The sequence below is a fragment of the Danio rerio genome, chromosome 4 (assembly GCF_049306965.1).
Source record: "Danio rerio strain Tuebingen ecotype United States chromosome 4, GRCz12tu, whole genome shotgun sequence".
Classification (NCBI taxonomy): domain Eukaryota; kingdom Metazoa; phylum Chordata; class Actinopteri; order Cypriniformes; family Danionidae; genus Danio; species Danio rerio.
In genome coordinates this window covers 5,316,336-5,344,314 of record NC_133179.1, presented here as the reverse complement: position 1 = coordinate 5,344,314, position 27,979 = coordinate 5,316,336, and the positions used below count along the sequence as shown (strand labels likewise).

At 37.8% G+C, this 27,979-nt stretch overlaps 1 protein-coding gene and 4 long non-coding RNA genes across 9 annotated transcripts; 3 read left to right on the top strand and 2 right to left on the bottom strand.

Moving 5' to 3' along the window:
- The first annotated feature begins 1,530 nt into the window (after nt 1–1,530).
- Nucleotides 1,531–10,968, top strand: LOC108183587 (scavenger receptor cysteine-rich domain-containing group B protein). Its single transcript, XM_017355448.4, has 7 exons — nt 1,531–1,580; nt 2,228–2,566; nt 3,657–3,965; nt 6,127–6,435; nt 8,785–9,090; nt 10,144–10,268; nt 10,359–10,968. Exons 2-7 carry the CDS (start codon nt 2,455–2,457, stop codon nt 10,473–10,475), a joined length of 1,278 nt encoding a protein of 425 aa, XP_017210937.2. The 5' UTR covers nt 1,531–1,580; nt 2,228–2,454; the 3' UTR covers nt 10,476–10,968.
- Nucleotides 10,969–14,115: 3,147 nt separating this feature from the next.
- On the top strand, nt 14,116–19,115 carry LOC101884589 (uncharacterized). 5 transcript variants are annotated; one of them, XR_012401776.1, is made up of 6 exons: nt 14,116–14,271; nt 15,589–15,687; nt 15,859–16,183; nt 16,481–16,530; nt 16,913–16,955; nt 17,368–19,115. It is a non-coding gene; the product is annotated as an uncharacterized lncRNA (long non-coding RNA). The 5 variants fall into 5 exon arrangements; XR_012401778.1 differs by having other exon boundaries at nt 15,859–16,354; nt 17,368–19,077; XR_012401777.1 differs by lacking the exons at nt 14,116–14,271; nt 15,859–16,183 and having other exon boundaries at nt 15,616–15,687; nt 18,539–18,627.
- On the bottom strand, nt 16,450–18,566 carry si:dkey-14d8.24. Its single transcript, XR_012401758.1, has 3 exons — nt 18,418–18,566; nt 17,225–17,514; nt 16,450–17,134 (listed from the first exon to the last, which is right to left on the bottom strand). It is a non-coding gene; the product is annotated as a si:dkey-14d8.24 (long non-coding RNA).
- Nucleotides 19,116–19,433: 318 nt separating the features above from the next.
- LOC110439416 (uncharacterized) lies at nt 19,434–26,539 on the bottom strand. The gene is made up of 5 exons (XR_011011424.2): nt 26,250–26,539; nt 23,312–23,410; nt 21,119–23,142; nt 19,872–19,970; nt 19,434–19,700 (listed from the first exon to the last, which is right to left on the bottom strand). It is a non-coding gene; the product is annotated as an uncharacterized lncRNA (long non-coding RNA).
- LOC137487307 (uncharacterized) lies at nt 20,962–26,428 on the top strand. The gene is made up of 4 exons (XR_012401786.1): nt 20,962–21,120; nt 21,208–21,318; nt 22,901–26,251; nt 26,338–26,428. It is a non-coding gene; the product is annotated as an uncharacterized lncRNA (long non-coding RNA).
- Nucleotides 26,540–27,979: the final 1,440 nt, after the last annotated feature.

Here is a 27,979-nt window from a genome sequence, read left to right as displayed (position 1 = left end):
TAAACAAAATTGGCCGTAGTTTATGAGTGTGTCCAAGTAAGATTGTATGGGTGTTTGCCAGTACTGGGTTTCAGTTGGAAGGCCATCCACTGTGTAAAACAAATGCTGGATAGATTGGCGGTTCATTCCGTTGTGGCAACCTCTGATAAATAAAGGACTAAGCCGAAAGAAATTTAATGAATGAATAAATGAAGGAAAAGTGTGCATGATAAGACCTTAAAGGTAGATATTAATGCCAAACTAATTACCACTGCTGTTTATTTAGGGACTAATATGTACCTTGTCAAAATGTATGGTTATGGTGCCATTATGGACACTTTTAGATACATATTAGTACATAAAGTTTTGACAAGGTACATATTAGAACCTAAAAAGTACAGCTATGTACCTTTATGGTCTCATCACGGACCTTTTAGTAACATATCACTCCAATGTCAGCCTTTGTACTTTTATTTCTGAGGATGTAATGTACAGTCTATTGTAAAAGTTTTAGCTTGTAATTTGTGCCTAAATATGTAAAATTACACTCTCAGTTTAGGAATAAAGGTATAATGCTGTTTTAGAATGTACATTTTTGCACTTAAAGGGTCAATTATGGTAAATTAAATAATTAATAAATACCTAAAAGTGCTAATTGGTGTAATTCTGTTCACTAGTGTACCTAAATTGGCCTATAGTGGTGCCATAAAAGTACATATTAGAACCTAAAATTTTGACATGGCACTCTAATGCACAGAATTACACTAAATGGTACTTTAAGGTACTAATAATGTTCTTTGATTTACCATGATGGACCTTTTTGGTAAAAAAATATACCTTTTGAAAAGATAATACCCCAGTGACAGCTTTATACCTTTATTTTGGAACATGTATGAATGAAAAAACGAGCTGATTAAAAATCAGGAATGATAACAAATCAGAGAGGGATACCTTGTATTACTTGTATTACTTGTCTATTTATTTGCAAATCACAGCATCTTTCACGAGAACATTTGTTTACACACCTGTCGAACATATGCTGTAATTAACAAATACATGTAAATGAATACTCAGAAAAGGTGTCAGCGTCAGGTGAAGGGAGGAGACGGCTGAGCTGGAGAAATGCGCTATAAATTTCTAACATACAGACTTAATTTTCAGAGCAGGAAGGAAGACATGGGACGCCCCAATAGGTTTAAACATATTTTATATTTCTATGTTGGAATATATGTTTGTGTTATTCGTATGATTAATTAATATTAAGTTATTATTACGTTTCTTGATTATACACAATAAGTTCACTGTTTCTGTTTTCTACGTTAGTTTTAGTTGCTTTATTTTGTTAAACTTACCGTGTACTGAAACTGTTTCTACCCCAATTGTTTTATCAATGTCTTTTTATGTATTAATTTGATACATGTAAACTGAGACTTTTCACAAATTCTCTGAACAAAAAGTCATCAGATTAAGGTTATATTCGAAAGTAGGAATCTTTATCTTTTTGTTTTCATGTTCTCAGCTATTATTTTCAGTGTTATAATTTTTTCTCAGTTTCTTCCCATCAGGGCTGCTGTACACAGTATGGCTCATTTTAACTCAGAGTAAGTAAACATTAACACTACTCATACTAAATTATTTAGCTATATACATGGAAGTCCAAATGATTAGCTCTCCTATGAAATGTTAATTCTTTTCAAATATTTTTCAAGTGATGTTTAACAGCAAGGCGATTTTTTACATAGTTTCTATAATATTTGTTCTTCCAACTTCTAGTTTGGTTAAAATAAGACAATTTAAAACTTTTAAATATTATTTAAGGTCTACATTAGCATCCCCTTAGGAAATATACATTTTTTCAATTCACTGTTGTCCAAAGACTTGCCTAATAACTTAACTCATCTTCATTCATTCATTCATTTTCTGTTCGGCTTAGTCCCTTTATTAATCTGGGAATGAACTGCCAACTTATCCAGCATATGTTTTACCCAGCGGATGCCCTTCCAGCTGCAACACATCACTGGGAAAAGCCTAACTCATCTAGTTAACCTATTTAACCTAGTAAAGCCTTAAACTGCACTTGAATATCTTGCAAACTAACCAGTAAAACCAGAAAAATAATTAGTTTTACAGCAGGGCTAATCATTTTGCCTTCAACTGTATGTATGTATATAATTATATATATATATATATATATATATATATATATATATATATATATATATATAATTCTCAATGTGTGTTTTTTCAGTTTTAGGAATTTCCTGTTTGTTTGTCAGTCCTCAAGTGAGACTCGTTGACGGCATCAGCTCTTGTTCAGGAAGAGTGAAGGTTCTCCATTCTGACGAATGGCAAATAGTATGTTATGATGGCTGGGACTTGCTTGACGGAAATGTTGTGTGTGGGCAATTGGGTTGTGGGGAAGTGCAAGAGGTGAAAGTAGCAGCATTTTTTGGCCCAAGCTTAGAACAGATATGGATGAATCGGGTAAACTGTGTTGGGAATGAATCGTCATTGGCAGACTGTGCGATGGAGAGTTTGGGACCAATCGGATGCCTGAATGATTTGTGTGCTGGAGTCATCTGTCAGCGTGAGTAAAAACACTTTTAAACCACACTGTAAATATATGTTTTAATTAACGTTGCCATATTTTGTGATGCACAAGTGTTTTCTGTTTATTTACGGTTGTGAATTGCATTACAGGATGTTGATCTCTGCTCTGTCGACATTTGATGTTTAAAATTCAACTCTACAGTTTAACAAAGTGACCTTTTTCCCCAAAATATATTTATTGATTTTGTTTGAACTTCAGGAAGAAATATAGAGAGAACAAAATACAAACTTTGATGTTTGAAACATCAGGAATCTAACAGTTGGTTAAAATACTGAAAATAAATATGTAAATAATCTACATAAGTTCAAATAATAACAATACATTAAAAATTATCTTACATTAAAGATGCAGTAGGTGATCTGCCACAATGCTAACCGCTTAGCACAATATCTTTGAAACACAGTCCCTTCCCTGTTGTCCAAAGCAACACGAACATGCACCATAAAGATGACAGCAGACAACGCTCTCTCACGTGCTGACCTAAAGCAACTCTGCTTAGTGGTTGGGTGGCAGCGTGCAGGAAATTAAAGTAGCTGGTAAACAATATAGGGAGCACGTCACAGACTGTCATTGTTCAAAAATAAACCAATGTCAACCTAAAATTCCTCGTTCTTTACTGAAAACTCACTTGCATAACAACCAGCATAACAAAACATGTTTCTAAAGACAATCACCTACTGCTCCTTTATTGAAAAAAAAGTTCAATACAAATTATATTTTATTATTTTATTTTATATATTGACATTTTATTAGTTAAAAATTATGTATAAGAAATAATATATAGAGAAATAAGCCTGTAGTATGACAGAAAATGTACTGGAATGTTTGTAGTGCATTATACAACACCAACCCAACAATATATCACTTTAAACTATTAAAAATGTAAACAAAAGTCACTTTCATTGTTAAAAGTTGCTGGAAGAAGGATCAAGTTCTCGTAAAGCAATTCAAAAGCATAAATAAATGCAAAAAACTAAAAACATAATTCACAAAATATGGAAAACTGCTTATTTATGGATATTTTCACAGTGCATACCTAATGTTTTAATTCTTGTGTCTTTATCAGCCAGAACTAGACTGGTGAGCGGCATCAACTCTTGTTCTGGACGAGTGGAGGTTTTCCATAACGGCTTATGGGGAACAGTGTGTGATGATTACTGGGGTCTGACAAACGCTGCAGTGGTGTGTAGAGAGCTGGGATGTGGAGACGTGATTGAGGCAAAGAGTAATGCTTATTTTGCAGAAGGTTCAGGGCAAATATTGATGGATGATGTGAACTGCTCCAGAGATGATAATGCATTGAGTAAATGTGAGTTTGCTGGATGGGGAGTGCATAACTGTGTTCATTCAGAGGACGCTGGAGTCGTCTGTCAGGGTGAGTGAACATTGCTCTGCATTTATTTGAGTATGATGACAGATTTAATGTACAGTCGAAGACAAAACTATTATTTTAATTGTCATTTTTGTAAGGGCATTAGGGAAAAAGCACAGGTTTAAACATAATAGTTTTAATAACTCATTTCTTTTGTCTTTGCCATGATGACAGTACATAATATTTTACTAGATAATGTTCATGATGCTAGTATTCAGCTTAAAGTGCAATTAAGGGTTAACTAAGCTAACTAGGTGAATTAGGTTAATGAACTGCTATTCCCCGCCCTACTTCCAGAAAAGGGTGGAGCCTTTACAGCTCATGCCTCAGTTACTCTTTCAACAACAAACAAGGCATTTGCATGTACTCTGAAGCCTCGTCAATTTCCACTACTTATTTTTGAGCACATAAACATAAGGTGTGCCTACAGAATGCACTTTTAAGAAGAAACTGCATGTGTATAAGTATATTAGATATGTGACACTGTGTCTTATGGACATTAAGACAGCACCCTATTGTAGCAACTAAATCAGGCCTTGCCCCATTGGGCAGGATTTGTTTTTAATTTATGGTACTGTGTGTGACGTATCACACAGTCCAAAAGACATGCGGCACAGGTGAATTGGGCAGGCTAAATTGTCCGTAGTGTATGAGTGTGAATGAGTGTGTATGGATGTTTCCCAGTGATGGGTTGCAGCTGAAAGGGCATTCGCTGCATGGAACATATGCTGGATAAGTTGGCGGTTCATTCCGCTGTGGTGACCCGAGATTAATAAAGGGACTAAGCCGAAAAGAAAATGAATGAATGAATAAAGTTTAACCCCCTAAAAAGTCTTAAATTCACTAAAATAATTCACTTAAATACTTTTAAGCAGGTCTTAATTTTCACTAATTATCCATGTAAAGCTATGGCCAATTGGTGCAACCAACAAATCCAAAAAACTTTCATTTAACATTAACATTTATTAACTATTAAGCAGTATGGTTTAATTCTCTTCCTTACATTCTTACAATAACATTTGTTTAACAGTTCTCCATGTTTTTATGCATAAGTTTATGTTGTGCATAATTAAAAAAAATTAATTATAGCAATTAAAACTTGTCTTTTTTTAAAAAGAAAGGTTTTGCTAATAAAATAAATATGTATATAACTACAGTTTGCTTGTTTTGACACATTACTTAAAATATGTGGCTAAGAAATAACTGAGTTTAAATTTTAATGGGGCAAGTAAAAAAATTCCACTGATTATTATTGAAAATTATTAGTGTTTTGCCCTGTGGAAGCCTGAAATTTCATTCATAGTGGACTTAAAAAGGTCTTAAAAAGTCTTAAATTTGACGTGATGAAACCTGCAGAACCCTGTTTTTATCCAGACATTTAAAAATAATATATTTTAGAGAAGTAATCACAATACCGTCAAACCGGGAATACGTGATTTAATTTATTCAAGGTTATCATACCATCAGAATCTGGTATGCCCATGCTTATTCCCAAAGCTGGTGGTGGCCTGAGACTTCTCAAATCAAAATCAAATCAAATCACTTTTATTGTCACGTCATCAGCAGCACGTATGCTATGATGAGTGAAAAGCTTTAGTGCTGGCTCCAGATTGTACAAAATACAGATGCAAATACAACGACAGTGCAAAATACAGACAGTGCAAATACAACGACAGTGCAAAAAAACAGACGGTGCAAATACAACAACAATGTGAAATTGACAGCGATATGTACAATGAATAGGTGTCCACATAGTTGTAGGCAGTATTGTTTCAAGTATGGATTGGTTAAAGTGCAGTGCATGCTACATATTGATGGTGTGCAGTGAGGGGTATGGAAGAGTCTGTGTGGGGTGTGTTAAGTGTTCATCAGCCTGATAGTCTGAGGGAAGAAACTTTCCTTCAGCCGGCTGCTGCGTGGAACCGTCAGAACCGTCTGCCTGAGGGTAGCAGAGAGAAATGTCTATGGCTTGGGTGGCTGGAGTCATTGATAATTCTCTTGGCTTTCCTCATGCACCGCCTGGTGTAGATGTCCTGGAGGGAGGGAAGCTCACCTCCTACTACGCGTTCTGCACAGTACTGTAGCTAAAATAGGGCCTATTTAAAGGGAACAGCAATCAATATAACTATAATTTGACATGTGACTTTGTTTTCTTTTGCATTAGCCAAAATGTGGCTGTTTAACAACTTTGACAGTTGTTCTGGGACAGTGGCGGTTTTCCATAATGCATCGTGGGGAGCAGTGTGTGCCGATGATGACTGGGATCTACCGGATGCTACAGTGGTGTGCAGAGAGATAGGATGTTGGAAAAGTGTTAGCGTTTTTACTGATTATAGTTGGAGCAGCACACCTCTGCGAACATGGATGAACAATGTGAGCTGCAGTGGAGACGAAACGGCTTTGAGCACCTGTGCATTTCAGGGATGGGGACCGGATAACTGTGATCCAAAATATGCAGGAGTCATCTGCCGCCGTGAGTAGCTTTTTATTCAGGTTAGAGGAAGAGTTCAAACTTACCCAAATTTTTTTTTCTTATTTGTTAAACCTGCGGCGGCACAGTGGGTGGCACGATCGCCTCACAGCAAGAAGGCCACTGGGTCGAGCCTCAGCTGGGTCAGTTGGCATTTCTGTGTGGAGTTTGCATGTTCTCTCTGTGTTACCTTGGGTTTCCCCCACAAGTCCAAAGACATGTGGTATAGGGGAATGTTGTTAGCTAAATTGTCTGTAGTGAATGTTTGAATGAGTGTGTATAAATGTTTCCTAGTGATGAGTTGCAGTTGAAAGGGCATACGTACAACATATGCCGGATCTGTTGGCGGTGCATTCCGCTGTGGCGACCCTTGATTAATAAAGGAAAAATGAATAAAAATAAATAACTGAATGAACGTTAAACCTTATATTATTCATATTAAAATGTCATTTTGATTAGTAATATGGCTTGCTAAGGACTTCTTTTGGATTTTCCCAATATTTGGATTTCTCAATATTTTTGACCCCTCAGATTACAAATATCCCTGTGCTAAGAAGCAATGCATCAATGGAAAGCTTATGTATTCAGAGTTTAGTTGATGTATAAATCTGGTTAAATTATGCTTGTTATTGGTTTTGTGGTGCAGGGTCACAAATACTGTAGATCACAGCATGTTTACTCAAGTTGAAACAGTGATTAAATATGATTGATTACTAAAAGTCCAATTCAATACTAGGTGGAAACAATTCCATTCACCTTTATTTCTATAGCGCTTTTACAATGTGGATTGTGTCAAAGCAGCTTAACATAAAAGATTATAGTAAATTGAAACAGTGTCAGTCCAGATTTCAGAGTTGAAGTTCAGTTCAGTGATTCTCAAAGTGGGGGTCGGGACCCCCTGGGGGGTCGCGGGACAATGACAAGGGGTCGCTTGGTGATATCCAAAACTCAAGTAAATTTTATTAAACTATTAGAATTACCATATTTTATTCATAACCGACAGAATATAATTAATAGTTGCATTAAAGAAACAGCAACATTAAAATAACAATCAGCCATCAGCCTTTAATTTTAAAAGCAAAATGTAATTAAATCCATAAATGACTTTAAAAAACATTATATGGCTAATAGACTATTGCATTTTTGTGTTGTCAATAAGCTCATGTTTATATTTGCCTATTGTTGTGTCTGCAACGTTTACATATTTACAGTACAACCACCTTGAAAAATGGGGGTCGCGAGCCACTGATATGATTATTTTTGGGGTCGCGGCCTGAAAAGTTTGGGAACCCCTGGTTTAGTTCATGGTGGGTTCATTTCCACAGTTGAAAGTCCAATCACTGAAGAAAAACTCCATCCATGCGCAACTTCACAAGTCCTGAACCATGCAAGCCAGTAGCGAGAAACAATCTCCACCAATTTGCGAAAGTGGAGGATAAAAACCTCGAGAGAAACAAGGCTCAGTTGGACATGGCCGTTTTTCCAATGGCCAAACTCATGAGATCCTCGAGCCCTGGGCTCCCTCCCGTTGTAGGGCGAGAGGAGAGTTTGAGCTCAGGTTGGAACTCCCCTGCTTGTTATGGCGAATTGAAATAAGGAATTACTGTGGATAGATAGACTTCTGATTAAGTATTAAGCGCACTTCTATTGTGTTGATTTGGTTTGATCCATTTACTTATGTCACATGTCTGTAAACTCCAAACAGAAATGTGAATTGCCCGGGTAAAGACTTGACCCAGTGACATTCTTGCTGTGAGGCAACAGTGCTAATCACTGGGCCGCCATGTCGCCTTGTCAAAGAAAAAAAGGGGGAGGAGTAGGGGTGGAAGGGGGGATTCTTCAACACGAAGATGGCTAAAGTAAGATGCTCTGGGTATTTATAGTGAGTTAGGCTTCATCTGATCGGTGGGTCATACATTAGCTAATGTGGGACCGGCTGTACTCAATCATAAGCACGAGCTCCTCTTTAAATTAGTTTATAAATAAACTTCATTTAGATCATATAATTTTTACCATTTTTTTTTTGTATAATCAGCTGAAAGTAATTAAATTAATAGTATATATAGCACTATCCTGAATAACGTCCATTGCATTTATTTTTGCTGTAAATTATTCTATTGAGAATTTATTTAATTTATTTCAGTAAAGACCTCTAACAGTAACACAATTGTTTTACTCAGTTTGATGTAAGTTGAGATGACTAGAAAAGTTCGTTTGATTCAGCTAAAAAATTTAGGCTGCATGCTTTTTCCACTGTGCATTCATTTGTTATCATCCTTGTGGAAAATTCATTGTGCATGAGTTGTTAATCTCAGTTTTTTGTCTTTGTTTTTTCATTGGTGTCATCATCAGTCCCTGTCAGGCTGACGGGTGGAAGAGACGCATGTTCTGGACTTGTGGAGGTTTTTCATGACGGTCAGTGGGGGACGGTGAATGCTGATGGCTGGGATCTGGCAGACGCTGCAGTGGTGTGTAGAGAGATGGGATGTGGAGATGCTGTACAGGCAACGGGCGGTGCTTTTGGACGAGGAATTGGTCCAATATGGATGACTTTAGTCGACTGTGTTGGCAGTGAGTCTTCCCTAATACAATGTAGCTTAGATCGATGGCTGCCAAATCACGTCAACCATCTGAATGATGCTGGAGTCGTCTGCACTCGTGAGTGTCAATCACATTTAAATGTGCATACTATGAAATGTCCTATAAGTTAGTATTTCAAATACTTCCCAAATGATGTTTAACAGAGCAAAGAAATTTTCACAGCATTTGCCATAGTATTTTTCCTCCGAAGAAAGTCTTATTTGTTTTATTTCAGTTAGAATTAATTTATTTGTTTTTGAAATCATTTTAAGGTCAATATTTTAAGCAATATATTTTCTTTTCGGCTGTGTACTGAACAAACCAACGTTATACAATGACTTGCCTAATCACCCAATTAAGCCTTTAAATGTCACTTTAAGCTAAATACTAGTGTCTTGAAAAATATCTAGTCAAATCATGCTTGACAAATATACTGTCATCATGGCCAGGGGCGCCACTAAGGGGGGAAGTTATGATGATTCCAAGCGGAAACCTCTTGCTCTCCCTCGTGAGGCAAATACAGAAGTAACTGCAATTCATGGAAATTCTGCTAGTCCTGGCTCCATAATAGAGCACATTTCTATTAAGCCCACTTTTAAAATGGCAGAAAAAAAAGTGTTTACAACCTGGTACAAAGAACGATTTTGGTTTATATAGCTATCACCCTTCATGACAACTGTGAGGGGTGCATTTTTTTCAAACTCATCCATTTCTTTCATATTAGGTTATACTAAATCTGCATAATTAAGGGCTTGGCCACATGAGTGACAGCTAAGTCTTGCTGGTCGTGATCACTTTACCTCAGATGATTCCGGCTGATTAGCCGCTGAACTCGACATATACATCGTAGTTTTGTGTTGTTTTTGGTGGCTTTACACAGTCATTTGCCTTTTGTAATTATTTCCTACATATAGTGAGTACATTTTCTTATTTTTGTGAACACTATCCCTTTAAAACAGTTATGATGAAAAAATCTCTCTGTTTAATTGCACTTGGGAAATATTTGAAAAAGAATTAAGATTTCATAAGAAGGCTAATAAAAAGAGGGTAATGTTATTTCATATTTATTTTGTCATGATCTATATTGGATCATGTTTTATCTAATTGTGCATCTTTAATACTGCTCTGTAGATTCCAGTTCATTTAGCATCAGCTCTACTCAGGACTCAAGTGTTAAAGTCCTGTTGAGGATTAAAGTGAAGACTGACGCCCGATTCAACCCTAACAACCCTAAAACCCTGAGTAAAATCACAGAGGTGAGAGCTGTGAGCTGGATCTTTCACTGTCGTTCTCCAGGTGTTTATTTTAATATTGTTTCTCTGTTTTCATTCATTTAAATCTCGCAGATGCAAAAGAAGCTACAAATAAGCGGATCTTTCTCACTGACTTGGAAAACTCAGGAAGGTGGAAAAGTCTTCAAAGAAGTCGCCTTGAAGAAAAACGTTGAAGTAACATGTAACTGACATGCTGGATCATACAATTTTTTTTGTTTTAAAAAGTTGGGGTTTGTTCATAGGTAATATCTGCACAAATGTTGGAAAAAAGCAGATATTGACGTTGACTTGTTGACGTTCATAGTAGGAACAAATATTACTATGGAAGTCAATGGCTAACGTTTTTTTTTTTTTGTCAGTAAATTAAATAAATATTTAAAGAAACTTAAAAAGGTTTTGAACAAGTCGAGAGTGAGTAAATTATGACAGAATTCTTATTTTTGATTATTTTATTTTTAATTTAATATTATACTGAATTAAAAAAATGACACCACAGTCATCCAATATAATGCATAAAATTAAATCTTAATGAAATTTAATGAAATCTTAAATGACTATATGAAATGTTTTCTGCCAACACTGGGTAACCATTTTTCCAAGATGAAAAGTAATTTCTGTGATTTTACAATAAACAAGTTTTAAAAATAAATAAAGTGTGATTTGAACCCACGTCTCCATTAAATCTTGTCCTCAGAGAACGTTTATCCACTGGTCCAGTGCAGTGCTGACGTCTATGCATCAAGTGGAAACCCTTTAATACTGAGGCGCAACATTTATTTGCAATTGGTTTGTAAAGTTTGTAGTTTACAAAAATAACCACAGGAGGGTACAACATTTATTTGCAATTGGTTTGTAAAGTTTGTAGTTCACAAAAATCACCACGGGGGGGCACAACATTTATTACATTTTGCAAGGTTGTAGTTTACAAAAATGACCACAGGAGGGCGCAACATTTATTTACAATCGGTTTGTAAAACCTGTAGTTCACACAAAGTACCACAGGAGGGCGAAATATTTATTTAAAATTAAGTTGCAAAAGTTTTGATGCACAAAAGTCACCACAGGAGGGCGCAACAATTATTTGGAATTTTTTTGCGAAAGCTGCAGTTTACAAAAATGACCACAAGAGGGCATACAATTTATTCCATTTTGCAAAAATGTAATTAACAAAAATCACCACAAGAGGGCACAAAATTTACTTTATTTTGTGAAGTTGTAGTTTACGAAAGTCACCACAAGAGGGCATAAAATTTATTTCATTTTGCTAAGTTGTAGTTTACAAAAGTCACCACAGGAGTGCACAACAATTATTTCATTATGCAAAGTTGTAGTTTACACAAATCTCCACAGGAGGGCATAAAATATATTTAATTTTGCAAAGTTGTAGTTTACAAAAATGACCACAGGAGGGCGCAACATTTATTTACAATCGGTTTGTAAAACCTGCAGTTCACACAAAGTACCACAGGAGGGCATAAAAAGTATTTAATTTTGCAAAGTTGTTGTTTACAAAAATAACCACAGGAGGGCGCAGCATTTATTTGCAATCCCTTTGTAAAACCTGCAGTTCACACAAAGTTCCACAGGAGGGCGAAACATTTATTTGAAATTTGTTTGCAAAAGCGGTAGTTTACAAAAATGACCACAGGAGGGCGCAACATTTATTTCATTATTCAAAGTTGTAGTTTACAGAAATCTCCACAAGACGGCATAAAAAGTATTTAATTTTGCAAAGTTGTTGTTTACAAAAATTACCACAGGAGGGCGCAGCATTTATTTGCAATCACTTTGTAAAACCTGCAGTTCACACAAAGTACCACAGGAGGGCAAAACATTTATTTAAAACTCATTTGCAAAAGTTGTGATGCACAAAAGTCACCACAGGAGGGCGCAACATTTATTTAAATATTGTTTGCAAAAGCTGTAGTTTACAAAAAAGACCACAGGAGGGCGAAACATTTGCAAACAATTTGCAAAAGCTGTAGTTTACAAAAATCACCACAAGAGGGCATCAAATTTATTTCATTTTACGAAGTTGTAATTTACAAAAATCACCACAAGAGGGCATAAATTTATTACATTTTGTGAATTTGTAGTTTACAAGTCACCACAAGAGGGCGTAACATTTATTTCATTATGCAAAGTTGTAGTTTACAAAAATAACCACAGGAGGGCGCAGCATTTATTTGCAATCCCTTTGTAAAACCTGCAGTTCACACAAAGTTCCACAGGAGGGCGAAACATTTATTTGGAATTTGTTTGCAAAAGCGGTAGTTTACAAAAATAACCACAGGAGGGCGCAACATTTATTTCATTATTACAAGTTGTAGTTTACAGAAATCTCCACAAGACGGCATAAAAAGTATTTAATTTTGCAAAGTTGTTGTTTACAAAAATGACCACAGGAGGGCAAAACATTTATTTAAAATTCATTTGCAAAAGTTGTGATGCACAAAAGTCACCACAGGAGGGCGCAACATTTATTTAAATATTGTTTGCAAAAGCTGCAGTTTAAAAAATGACCACAAGAGGGCATCAAATTTATTTCATTTTACGAAGTTGTAATTTACAAAAATCACCACAAGAGGGCATAAATTTATTTCATTTTGTGAATTTGTAGTTTACAAGTCACCACAAGAGGGCGCAACATTTATTTCATTATGCAAAGTTGTAGTTTACAAAAATAACCACAGGAGGGCGCAGCATTTATTTGCAATCCCTTTGTAAAACCTGCAGTTCACACAAAGTTCCACAGGAGGGCAAAACATTTATTTGGAATTTGTTTGCAAAAGCGGTAGTTTACAAAAATGACCACAGGAGGGCGCAACATTTATTTCATTATTCAAAGTTGTAGTTTACAGAAATCTCCACAAGAGGGCATAAAAAGTATTTAATTTTGCAAAGTTGTTGTTTACAAAAATTACCACAGGAGGGCGCAGCATTTATTTGCAATCACTTTGTAAAACCTGCAGTTCACACAAAGTTCCACAGGAGGGCGAAACATTTATTTAAAATTTGTTTGCAAAAGTTGTGATGCACAAAAGTCACCACAGGAGGGCGCAACATTTATTTAAATATTGTTTGCAAAAGCTGCAGTTTAAAAAATGACCACAGGAGGGCGAAACATTTGCAAACCACCACAAGAGGGCATACAATTTATTTCATTTTGCGAAGTTGTAATTTACAAAAATCACCACAAGAGGACATGAATTTATTTTATTTTGTGAATATGTAGTTTACAAAAGTCACCACAAGAGGGCGCAACATTTATTTCATTATGCAAAGTTGTAGTTTACAAAAATCTCCACAGGAGGGCAAAAATTTATTTAACTTTGCGAAGTTTAAAAAATGACCACAGGAGGGCGAAACATTTGCAAAATCACCACAAGAGGGCATACAATTTATTTCATTTTGCAAAGTTGTAATTTACAAAAATCACCACAAGAGGGCGCAACATTTCTTTCATCATGCAAAGTTGTAGTTTACAAAAATCTCCACAGGAGGGCAAAAAATTTATTTAACTTTGCGAAGTTGTAGTTTACAAAAATGACCACAGGAGGGCGCAGCATTTATTTGCAATCAGTTTGTAAAACCTGCAGTTCACAAAAAGGACCACAGGAAAGCAAAAGTTGTGATGCACAAAAGTCACCAGAGGAGGGCGCAACATTTATTTAATAGTGCGAAATTGTAGTTCACAAAAACCACCACAGGAGGTTTGCAAATGTTGTCCTCCGGCAGAGTGTAGTTTGTCCTCCGCTCCACTAGGCGGACACAGTGGGTTTTAACTTCATTTTGACACCTTTCAGTGATTGACCACCTGGTGACGCTTGATGACGACAACCACAACAACACACGCAGATGCTGCAGATGACAGATATTAATATTTACACTTTAAACACAAATATTACCAGCTAATCTGCAAATTAAACCGACACACAACCCGTTACAATGGAGGACTCGAGCTTGTCACGCGACTCAGCCGACAGTAAGTGGATTTCCTCATGTACAGCAGATGTGTTGATAGTTGTTGCGGTGCATTTACAGTCTGTCAATGTTTAATCCACTGATATTCACATCATCAAGAGTAAGATGTGTGTCTGTGTTGATCCTGCAGTCGTTGTGTGAAGCTCTGGTGTTTATTTCTGCTGTTAATTCTTCTAGTGCTGAACACTGTAGTGAGAGTAAATGACAGGATTATTTAAAGTGTCCAGATATGAAACACATGAGATGAAGGACACTTTGCTGATGTTAGTGACCGCTGTTCATTCCGTTTCATTGTTTCTGTAAACTAGTGATGATGTTCAGAGATCTGTCATTATTTTAATCAGGCTTTTTTATTCAGTGTTGTTGTTTTGTGCTGTAAAACTGTATTTAACACCAAAGTGAACAGTAAAACACTGATGCAGCATCACTGAAGTATAACAGAGTCTGCTGTATTTTATCAATATCAAACATTAAAACATTTATATTCAATTTAATCATTGTAAATCCTGAAATTCAGTTTGAGTTTGAAATTGAGTTTGTTGTCTCTGTAATCTCTTGTTGTGATGTTTTGTTGGTCTGACAGATTAAGAGTCCTCAGTCTGGGTTTAGTGGACAGAAATTGACTTTAATGATGGAAATCTGCACATGTTATTAACACACACACAGCAGACAAGCATCAAACACACTTACTGAAGGAAGGAAATAGTGTTTTTGTTTCTGTTCAGTGTTTATATGTCAGTTCTGTGGCCTGTAAGAGTCATTTAATTAAAGCATCATCAGAAGTAAACAGAGAACAACAGTAGATGAATAACAGTGACTGATGGAGCATTACTGGAATATACCATCTATCTGTCTGATGTTGCATGTTTTATATAAGATATTATCTAAGATATTTTTTGAATTATCACTGACTTTAAGACATGTAGTGAGTCTAGTAATGTCTGAATGTCTTTACAGAATAACTGATGTGTTGTGGAGTGTAAAGCAGAGCTGTGTGTGTGTGGACAGACTCTGACTAATGATGTTTACAAACATCACCACAAATCTATTACATTAGCAAGTGTGTAATGCAGAAATATCTCCACAGGAGGGCGAAAAGCTGAAATGAATTCAGTTAGATTTGCAGTGGTGTAATTCACCAACATCACCACACGAGGGCGAATATTTTAAATTCATTACATTAATACAGGTGTAATTCAGAAATATCTCCACAGGAGGGCGCAATATTTCCTACATCTGTAATATTTGCATATTTGTCTATTATTAGCTCAGATATTCAGTGTGTAATAATGTGTGTATTTGTGTGTCGACTCTACAGGATCAGTGAAGTGTTGTGGACTGTAAACCTGTTGAACAGAAGCAGAGACGTGTGGACAGACACTGACTGTACTGATGATGATCATCTGCTGCTGCACAGGTGATGTAGATCATGTGTGTGATTGTGTGTGTTTGTCTTGCACATGTCGGTTACCATCATTTGCTTTGTGGAGGGTCACTCCTCTAGAAAGTAAATGATGGTAACCGAAACGGGTGGGGAAGGGACGAAGGTCCAGAATTTTTATACAGTTCATTTTAAATTTTTTGGCAGGCTGTAAAGTATAACCCCTGCTGGACACGGCTCCGGAAGCTCCAGGGGGAGACCGAACTGGTATCCCCCCTTCTTCAGGCGCGCCTCACACTCACTCACCATTCACACATATCGCAGAGTTCTGGCTGGGACCGATACCAGCAACCCCTGAAGCCGTGGGGCAGCGCTCTTACCACAGAGCCACAGATCTCCTGTCTGAACACCTGCAGGAACTGATGTTTGAGCTGTGTCTTGATCTGAGCTGTGATTGGACAATAAACTAGTTAAAGTTTGCCTGCTCTGGAGTTTGAACCCACATCTCTCCAGCCTCCTCCTTCATGCATAGGTGTTTATCCACTCACACCACTGTGCTCTTCACATTCAGAGGAAGCTTTCAGTCCTCTTTTATTTGATCTCAACAATGTAGAGTCAGCAATAGCAGGATTTGAACTCAGGACTCCAGGATTGAAGCACAATGCTTCTCGCCTGAGCCACTGAGACTGACATCTGCTTCAGGGTTTATAATGAAGTTCAATAGTTTTTTAGTGAAGATAAAAAATCAGCCAAGCAGTCACACACCTTCTATGTATTTTCGGCACAGTAAAGGAGACATTTCTTAATGTTTGTATGTTTTTATTCACAGCACAGATGGAAAGTAAAGGAGTGTGAAGAGAAGACGCGACTCAAACACAGGTGAGACAAATCTCTAAAATGCAGTGATGCTGCTTTTGAATCACTGATTCAATAAGCTCCGAATCTTTAATTTGATTCTTTAATTTGATTCTTTGATTTGAATCTTTAATTCGAATCTTTGATTTGAATCTTTGATTTGAATCTTTGATTTGAATCTTTATTTTGACTCTTTGATTGAATCAGTGGTTCAGAGCACACATTTTTCTGCCAATTCTGATTTTAGAAAGATGCTCAACAAAATCCTGAGATGTCAGTGTTTCTCCACTAGAGGGCGCTGATGTGATGAATCTACAATATAGTTTAAGCTGATCTTTAAAACAAATGAGCTGAAATATTGAAAAGCTTCAATCATCACCACTCGACTCTCTTTATCTTCACACAGACATTCAGCCTGAGCTAGAAGAGACGTCTAGAAGAACCAGACGGTAAGAACATCTTACTTTAGCTGACTCTGTCTGACCAAATCAACAAGCTCAGTTTAGATGACAGAAATTATTAATCAGCAGACATTAATAATCAGCAGACATTAATAATCATCAGACATTAATAATCAGCAGACATTAATAATCATCAGACATTAATAATCAGCAGACATTAATAATCACTGAAGACTAGAACTAGAACATGATGCCTGATGGGAATTGTTCAGCCTCAGATATCATGTTCAGATGCTCTGATGTGTTCAAGAGCAGACGTGTGTGTATTTAAATAGGCCCGTAATCAGGTGGACATTATAGGTAAAGCGTGTAAAGTCAGGGCTTCATCAGTGAGGATATGATGAAGAACCACCTTCCTCTTCCTCATGGCTTCAGTTCACATGTAAAGCTGTATTTCCAGATCCTGCACATGGCTTCTCTCTTCTTGAAATCCTCAGCGTGTTTCAGAGAGCTGCATGAGCTGAACTGAGTCCATCAGAGACGAGAGAGAGACGACATGTGCAGCGTAATGAACAGATATCAGTGTAGATCCATCACCAGAAGACATCTAGTAAAACAAAACAACACATCAAGAGGTTATTTACCAGATGCTGCATCCACTGATTCAGTTCTGAGTGCAGGAGCAGAAAGGCTGACGTCCATCATGTGCACTGATCACATAATCAGTCTTCTTCTTAAAAATAGTTTCATGTCAGACTGCAAACAACACTAATCAGGTGCATATCGCCACCTACTGTATCGGAGTGTGCAGGAGGATCATGTGCTGGAAATTGACTTTTAAACGTCAGATATTAGTCTTGAGTCATCTCTTTTAAAGTTATTAAATGTGTTATGCCATTTTTGTGTAATTTAATTATCTTTTCATCTCAGCTGGACTTAAGATTAATATATTACTTTTTAAAATGAACTTTTCCTTGTATATATTTTCTTTCTTTTGTTTAAGCATTATTATCATTATTATATAATCCTATAATATATCCTAAATCCTATAATCTAGCTGTGTATGCTTCAGATATCCTACAACAGCTCCTCTGCAAATGTGTGTCTCCTCAGTGATTGACAGCTAATATAAATCCGCCTCCAGCAATAAACTGACCGTCTGTCTGGAACTCGCAAACACGGACACGCGGAGTGATACAAACTGTGAACAGTGTCAATGCTGTTCGGCCTGAATATAACTCCGCTCTGAACTCCTGGACTAACTTGTGCAACATAGAGTTTATTTGCTTTATAAATGTGCATATTTAATTATTTAAAGTGTAAAGAGCCAATTAAGCTAATAGTTTTGCTTAAACTAATATAATCTGCGTCACAAACCCAAATCGCTGATCAAACACGACACACATCAGGATGAACTGAGGATGAATTAGCTTTACACACACACACACTACAGACAGATCGCCGTGTGTACACACTGAACACGTGCTTAATTCAACAGCATAAGTCTTACCCTCTCAGTTGAGTGCACAGAGTTAACTCACGATGTTTTGCGAGTCGAAATCCTGTCAAAATGACGACTTTGTTTACAACTGGATGAGTTTAAAGCTTCAGTCTCCTGTGTGCTGCTGCAGCTCGTGTTGATCCTGAACTGCAGTTCTCCAGCGCTCCACTAGACGGCGTCACGCACTGACAGACGCACAGAGACACGCCCCCAGCAGCGACAGAACACATGATGACAGCTGAATCAGCTCGTGTTTACTGCTTAAATAACTGCTCTAAAGATGCAGTCTTCTGTCTTTTAGAGGAGCTGAAGCTTTGCTCGCATCATAAACCTCCAACTTTAATGAGCAGCAGCTGAAACAGAGATGGTTTGAAGGCCAAAACCTTCAGCAGTGGGTGAGTTTCAGCATTCATTTACTCTTATTGTGTTAATATGATCATGTTTGAGTGCTGTAATGAAGAGCACATCAGTATATTCAGAATTAGAGCTGCACTGAATTAATGATGTTGCTGATCGAGCTGTTTAGGCAGCAGAGAAGTGAAGGTTAGTGTGTGGATGATTAATGATGTTATTATCCTAAAAAATGTTAGATTCTGATTGTAATCATTTATATTTGGACATTTCTGTGTTTATTTCTACATTCTGATGTTTAAATCTTATTTTATCGTGTTTTCCTCCTTATTTTTATTATTTTTTTTCTATTTGACATCTAAAAATGTGCTTGTGTTAACCAGAAGCTCCTGCATTAGTGTGGCTGATGATGGTCCAGTGGTCAGAGCACATGGCATGAGCTCTGAACCCTCACAGAGGACCTGAGATCAAACCCCTTCTCAGAGCATGAGGGATCTTTAACATATTTATAGTGAAATCGCAGCTCATCTACAGGTAAAGAGTCAAACATGAACTCCTGCAGGTGTTCAGACAAGAGATCTGTGGCTCAGTGGTAAGAGCTCATCATATCAGATCTCATCCATCACAGTTGATCTGGGTTCAAACCCCACTTCAGAAGATTGAGTCAACACAAGTTTATTTTTATTCAATTCTTTATTGTGAATTCACAGATCAGCAGTCCAACATCAGTTCCAGCAGGTGTTCAGTCAGGAGATCTGTGGCTCTGTGGTAAGAGCGCTGCCCCACGGCTTCAGGGGTTGCTGGTATCGGTCCCAGCCAGAACTCTGCGATATGTGTGAATGATGAGTGAGTGTGAGGCGCGCCTGAAGAAGGGGGGATACCAGTTCGGTCTCCCCCTGGAGCTTCCGGAGCCGTGTCCAGCAGGGGTTATACTTTACAGCCTGCCAAAAAATTTAAAATGAACTGTATAAAAATTCTGGACCTGCGTCCCTTCCCCACCCGTTTCGGTTACCATCATTTACTTTCTAGAGGAGTGACCCTCCACAAAGCAAATGATGGTAACCGACATGTGCAAGACAAACACACACACAATCACACATGATCTACATCACCTGTGCAGCAGCAGATGATCATCATCAGTACAGTCAGTGTCTGTCCACACGTCTCTGCTTCTGTTCAACAGGCTTACAGTCCACAACACTTCACTGATCCTGTAGAGTCGACACACATTATTACACACTGAATATCTGAGCTAACAATAGACAAATAGACAAATATTACATACGTAGGAAATATTGCGCCCTCTTGTGGAGATTTCTCTGAACTACACTTTTGCGAATCGTGAATTTACTGAATTTAAAATATTCGCCCTCTTGTGGGGATTTTTGTGGACTGCACTGCTGCTGTTTTAAAATGCTGAAAGTTTTTCCCTCCTGTGAAGATATTTCTGAATTCTGCACAATTCAGTTTTCTTTTTGGTCTCACCTGTTAGTTTCCCTCCTAACAACATGTGTGTGTGTGTGTGTGTGTGTGTGTGTGTGTGTGTGTGTGTGTGTGTGTGTGTGTGTGTTTAACCACTTTTCACCTTTTAAAGCATAAACTCAAACATCTGATCATTCATAAGGGATTATTTTAGCTCTTTTTATACAGAAATTCAAGACAAATTATTGATTAACATTGTGGAAATATCAAACCAATATAAATATAACATAAAACAATTCCCAAAAGCTGATGACTACAGACTTGACATCAAATATCGATAAATGAAGTGCAAAACATAAATATTGAACATGTTAGCTTGTGACTTTCTCACTATGATGTTCTTCAATCCAGATCGTCATTTAGCCTGTATGTAATTAATGCATCTCTCATCAATAAACACATTTAATTTATCTGACGAGCTCTTATATTGGGGATGCAGAATGTTTTCATTACTTACAGATTTAATTGACCAACAGAAATATGATCATAAATGCCTTATAAAGATGACTGGCTGCTTTTTAAAAGATTATATATTGTAGTAAGCCATTCATCAAGTTTAGAATTATAAGTATTTCTGTTGCTGTATGAAAACACAACGAGTGGATGAAAAAAAATCTTGTGAACTCAGCAAAAGGCATTAAAGCGCAGTTTCCATCCGCTCCACTAGGCGGCATCAGCGAGCTGCTCTTTTAGCCTGAACACCTTTGACAACAGCGCCACAGATCAACACAGGTACACCGTTTTACTGGCGTCAAGTTGAGCTCCAGCAGATGACAGCTCAGTGCCAGACTCATAATGTCAGTCAACAGCACATTTTACAGCCCGACAGTGAAGAAAAGCGACACAAAGTGCAGAAATGGAGAGTAACGCGACTCACCTGTAAGTGACTTTGTTTCGGTGGGTTTGTTTGTAGTGATGTTGCTGTAGTGTTTGTGTTCAGGCATTGCTCTCTCTCCTCCTCTGCAGCAGTGAAGATACACACGTGTGTCTGTTGTGTTTCTGCTGCACATCTTTCCCCTTTCTGACGCTCCTCCACACGCTCCTCCACATCCAGGCGGATTCACAGCTCCAGTAAAGGTATTTATGAGCTCATATTTCCAGTAGAGAGTCCAGAAAGTGTGTTTGTTGTGCTGCTGCTCTGTCGCGTGTATGTTGGGGGAGGGACTTTCTGTAGAGAGCATGTGATTGGCCAGATTTGGTGTAGAGTCATCAGTACAGTATGAGGAGACTTTAGAGGTAAATGATGATATTTACAGTGTTTAATTGTGTTTAGTGACATTTAAAGCCCCACAAGCAGCTGTAAGATAATTTGAAACATGTTCATGTGTCTGATTGAAGAATAAGCATGTTTGTCACATTTTGAATAGTGAAATATAATAATATATTCGCATATGATGCAGTTTACATTTATTTAAAATAACTTACATTTGATATGAATTATTTGTGTTTATTTAGTTTTTTTTTTTTTCAAAATGTGCAGAATGTGGTTATCCTCCCATTGGAGAAAGAAATGTGGGTTTATGTGTGTGGTGATGGTGTAGTGGTCAGAGCACACAGCATGACATCTGAAGCTGTCACAGCATACCTGGGTTCAAATCCAAGCACTGCTGCTGCTTTTTACTGCTGAGATAATCAGAAAAACAACATAGTTATTTTATGTGTGTGTTCCCACTCTAATTACCTTGCACTTGCAGTGGTGTGAGCCAGACATCGAGATGGGTTTCGAACCCAGGCCTCTGTCGTTACCTTGTCCACCGCAATCTTGTGTTCATCCACTAGCCCATCATGGCTTTCAGTCTGTCAGTTGCTGTTTGGGCCACACTGTCTGATTGAATTCCAGTAACCGAAAGTAAAGTAAGCAATAGTGGGATTTGAACCCATGTCTCCTGTATGTCAGGCGGAGGCTCATCCACTGAACCACAGGGCTTGACATCAGGCAGTCGTTGTTTTGTGAGCCAAATTACAAAGAAATATTTGTCAAACCTTGTTCATGATGAAAACAGTGATAAAGCCTCATTCAGACACATTGATCACCATCTAGACTCAGTGGCTCAAGTCATAAACTATTGATCTTTAATCAAGGAGACCCGGGTTCAAACCTCACTATGGCTAATGTCCATCTTAACCTCATTATACTGACCAGGAGCCCCTGATGATGGACGTGAAACCCATGATGGGTAAATAAACACAAGTTCTCTGAGGAAGAGACTCATAAAGACAAGAGTTCAAATCTGACTTGTATCTCGATTTGGTAGAAATGAGATTCGATCCTTCACACTTCTAAATAGCAGGCGAACGCTCATCCTTTGAGCCACAGGGTTTGACATTTGCCAAAAGGTTTTTTGTGGCCCAAATTACAAAGAAACATTCGTCAAACCTTGGTCGATATGAGAATAGTGATAAAGCCCCAATCTGACCACTCCTTCACTGTCCAGACTCAGTGGCTCAGGTCTTAAAGTATTGAGCTGTAATCTAGGAGACCCGGGTTCAAACCTCACCATGGCTAATGTCCCACTGAGTTCATTATGTTCATCAAGATGATGGACGCTGATGTGAAACTAATGATGGTTGATGAGTGAATAAACACAAGTTCTCTGAGGAAGAGACTCATAAAGACAAGGGTTCAGATCTGACATATATTCTTGTTTTATTGAATCAGCTCACACACAGGTCAGCAGTCCAACATCAGTTCCAGCAGGTGTTCAGTCAGGAGATCTGTGGCTCTGTGGTAAGAGCGCTGCCCCACGGCTTCAGGGGTTGCTGGTATCGGTCCCAGCCAGAACTCTGCGATATGTGTGAATGGTGAGTGAGTGTGAGGCGCGCCTGAAGAAGGGGGGATACCAGTTCGGTCTCCCCCTGGAGCTTCCGGAGCCGTGTCCAGCAGGGGTTATACTTTACAGCCTGGCAAAAAATTTAAAATGAACTGTATAAAAATTCTGGACCTTCGTCCCTTCCCCACCCGTTTCGGTTACCATCATTTACTTTCTAGAGGAGTGACCCTCCACAAAGCAAATGATGGTAACCGACATGTGCAAGACAAACACACAATCACACACATGATCTACATCACCTGTGCTGCAGCAGATGATCATCATCAGTACAGTCAGTGTCTGTCCACACGTCTCTGCTTCTGTTCAACAGGCTTACAGTCCACAACACTTCACTGATCCTGTAGAGTCGACACACAAATACACACATTATTACACACTGAATAGCTGATCTAACAATAGACAAATATACAAATATTACATACGTATCAAATATTGCGCCCTCCTGTGGAGATTTCTCTGAACTACATTTTTTTCAAATCTTGAATTTCCTGAATTTAAAATATTCGCCCTCTTGTGGGGATTTTTGTGAACTGCACTGCTGCCGCTCTAAAATAAGGAAAGTTTCTCCCTCCTGTGGAGATATTTCTGAATTACACCACTGCGAATTTGATGAATTCTAAATGTTCGCCCTCGTGTGGTGATTTTGGTGAATGACACCACTGCAAATCTAATAGTATGAATTTAAACATGTCGCCCTCCTGTGGAGATATTTCTGAATTACACCTTTGCAGTTCAGTTGATTTGAAAGATTGTGCTAATGTTTTTCCTGAACTTCAGCACAGCAAATGTAAAGCACTGAGATTTCACCTTCCTGTGGCGCAGCTGTAGTTCTGTGTATTTTCCTCCACTGATGCTGACAACCAGAAACATTTTAATGTGTAAAAGGAAGCAGAAAGTCTTGAGGTCTAAACTAAAAAAATAATTATTATTAAATAGAGACTTATCATCAAATGCTAAATATTACACAGTTTTTATGGGGATCTTCAAATGACAGCGAAGCTTGAGTAAACTGAGGTCATCGTGAGCACAGATCTGCTTCCTGTTGAAGCGAGTCGTTTTCTGTCTTCATCTGTTCCAGGAAAGATCAAAATCTGTTCTTGTTGACTTTATTATTATGATTATTTGAATCAGTTTTTAATCTTTGACATGATTTTGATCAGTGTATGAAGTTAAACATGACCTAATGTAGTGATGTGTTCAGCTGAAGCGTCTATGTCTGTCAAATCTCTATTTTCAGGATCTGGGTAATTCTTCAACTACGAGCACTTTTATGTCCTTTGATCAAATATCCAAACATGTATATAATTTAGTTTAAATTCCTCTTTCCTTGTCAAACTAACAATCAAACCTACTTAAAAAAATGTAAAACCGAAACAAAATGATGGTAAATAAGAGTGTTTTGTATACATGAAAGGCTTGTATCAATTCAAAGTTAATCGGTGAAGCTATTTTACATTATTTTCATAATAAACTGTTGAAATGTCATTTCCATCACCACACACATTATTAAAAACATTTAAAAAGTTCTCATCACACATTAAAGTGTAATCACAATGTATGAGTTCATGCTGTATTTCATATACAAATGCAGTTTATTTATTTTCTAATAAGCTCTTAACCAAATTATATTAAGTTTTAGAGTGTGACAGGTATACAATTCAGCACACAACTAATTTATTTCACTGACAAATGTATAACTATTATTGATATTGTGGAAATATTTGGTTAAACTAGAAACAAAAATGATCTTAGACAATGTTTGACTGCCATCATTTATGTCATTTAGAAATATAAGCTGTATATTGAGATGTGCTGGAATTGACATTTGTTCAGTTCACGATGGAGAAAATGTTTCTCTTCTTATCTAAGTTTGTCCTCTTACAGATCTTAAAACTAGACAAAGTGTTTAAACTTTTGAGGCTATGTTACGTTAATTTTGAACAAGTTTTTTTACTCAACTTCACAAGGCTAAAAGTGCTCGTACTTGAAGAATGGCCCATCTACCAAGCCAGGTCAGAGGTCATGGAGAGCTCTCGAGGGGAACTGGATTCCTGGTGGATTAAAACAACTGATTCCTGAGTTTTTCTATTTTATGTGTAAATTCTCTGTAAAGTAATTTTCTTTGTATGCAGGAGAGATTTTCTGTCTTAGTGTAAGGCAGGGAGATCGGCCAGCAAACTCAATGCCAGTGTGAAGCCCTCCTGCTGCAGAACCATAAACTATCTCCAGTGAATTCTCTTAATTTTATTTAATCTGCGGCTCAGAGTCTTCTCTTGATCTGACACAGCAGTCGTTTTGGTCTCAACTGTTCATTTCCCTCCTAACAATGTCAAAATAATTATTGAAGCATACACTCAATCATCTAATCATTCATGGGTCATTATTTGTGCTCACTTTATATTGAACTTCAGCACAAATGCTTGATTAGCAATGTGGAAATATCAAACCAATACGAATGTAATGTGAAACCTGAATATTAGCCTGCAGGTAATTAATGCGCCTCTCATCAATAAAGACACACAGAACTTGTTTGACGAGCTCTTATATTGGGGATGCAGAATGTTTTCATTGCTTACAGATTTAATTGACGCAGACACAAATGATAATTTTACCAACAAAAATATGAACACATTTCCTTTACTAAATGCCGTATAAAGATGACTGGCTGCTTTATTTTTAATCCTATATTGTATTAAGCCGTTCAATAAGTTTTAAATTATGAGTATTTCTGTTGCTGAATGAAAACGCAATGAGCGGATGTAAAAAATCTTGTGAATTCTGCAAGAGGCATATTTGATCAGTCTTTCTCCAATAGTATCTGCATGCAGACTTGGATTTGCAAGCTGAGACTGCATATATCAGACTTACAATGTCAGACGCTGCACTCAATGAAGCAAATGACGTCATTGTGAGGGGCGGGGTTTGTATGTGCATTAAAGCGCAGATCCCATTCGCTCCACTAGGCGGCATCAGCGAGCTGCTCTTTTAGTCTGAACACCTTTGACAACAACGACACCAGATCAACACAGTTACACCGCTTTACTGGCGTCAAGTTGAGCTCCAGTAGCAGATGACAGCTCAGTGCCAGACTCATAATGTCAGTCAACAGCAGATATTACAGCCCGACAGCGAAGAAAAGCCACACCAAGTGCAGAAATGGAGAGTAACGCGACTCACCTGTAAGTGACTTTGTTCTGTTGGTTTAGTTTGTAGTGATGTTGTTGTAGTGTTTGTGTTCAGTCATTGCTCTCTCTCTCCTCTGCAGCAGTGAAGATACACACGTGTGTTTGTTGTGTTTCTGCTGCAGATCTTTGACCTGCGCTCAACAGCTGACGCTCCTCCACACACTCCTTCACATCCAGGCGGATTCACAGCTCCAGTAAAGGTATTTATGAGCTCATATTTCCAGTAGAGAGTCCAGAAAGTGTGTTTGTTGTGCTGCTGCTCTGTCGCGTGTATGTTGGGGGAGGGACTTTCTGTAGAGAGCATGTGATTGGCCAGATTTGGTGTAGAGTCATCAGTACAGTATGAGGAGACTTTAGAAGTAAATGATGATATTTACAGTGTTTAATTGTGTTTAGTGACATTTAAAGCCCCACAAGCAGCTGTAAGATAATTTGAAACATGTTCATGTGTCTGATTGAAGAATAAGCATGTTTGTCACATTTTGAATAGTGAAATATAATAATATATTCGCATATGATGCAGTTTACATTTATTTAAAATAATTTACATTTGATATGAATTATTTGTGTTTATTTAGTTTTTTTTTTCAAAATGTGTAGAATGTGGTCATCCTCCCATTGGAGAAAGAAATGTGGGTTTATGTGTGTGGTGATGGTGTAGTGGTCAGAGCACACAGCATGACATCTGAAGCTGTCACAGCATACCTGGGTTCAAATCCAAGCACTGCTGCTGCTTTTTACTGCTGAGATAATCAGAAAAACAACATAGTAATTTTATGTGTGTGTTCCCACTCTAATTACCTTGCACTTGCAATGGTGTGAGCCAGACATTGAGGTGGGTTTCGTACCCAGGCATCTGTCGTTACCTTGTCCCCTGCAATCTTGTGTTCATCCACTAGCCCATCATGGCTTTCAGTCTGTCAGCTGCTGTTTGGGCCACACTGTTTGATTGAATTCCAGCAACCGAAAGTAAAGTAAGCAATAGTGGGATTTGAACCCATGTCTCCTGTATGTCAGGCGGAGGCTCATCCACTGAACCACAGGGCTTGACATCAGGCAGTCGTTGTTTTGTGAGCCAAATTACAAAGATATATTTATCGAACCTTGTTCATGATGAAAACAGTGATAAAGCCTCATTCAGACACATTGATCACCATCTAGACTCAGTGGCTCAAGTCATAAACTATTGATCTTTAATCAAGGAGACCCGGGTTCAAACCTCACTATGGCTAATGTCCATCTTGACCTCATTATACTGACCAGGAGCCCCTGATGATGGACGTGAAACCCATGATGGGTGAATAAACACAAGTTCTCTGAGGAAGAGACTCATAAAGACAAGAGTTCAAATCTGACTTGTATCTCGATTTGGTAGAAATGAGATTCGATCCTTCACACTTCTAAATAGCAGGCGAATGCTCATCCTTTGAGCCACAGGGTTTGACATTTGCTCAAAGGTTTTTTGTGGCCCAAATTACAAAGAAACATGTGTCAAACCTTGGTCGATATGAGAATAGTGGTAAAGCCCCAATCTGACCTCTCCTTCACTGTCCAGACTCAGTGGCTCAGGTCTTAAAGTATTGAGCTTTAATCCAGGAGACCCGGGTTCAAACCTCACCATGGCTAATGTCCCACTGAGTTCATTATGTTCATCAAGATGATGGACGCTGATGTGAAACTAATGATGGTTGATGAGTGAATAAACACAAGTTCTCTGAGGAA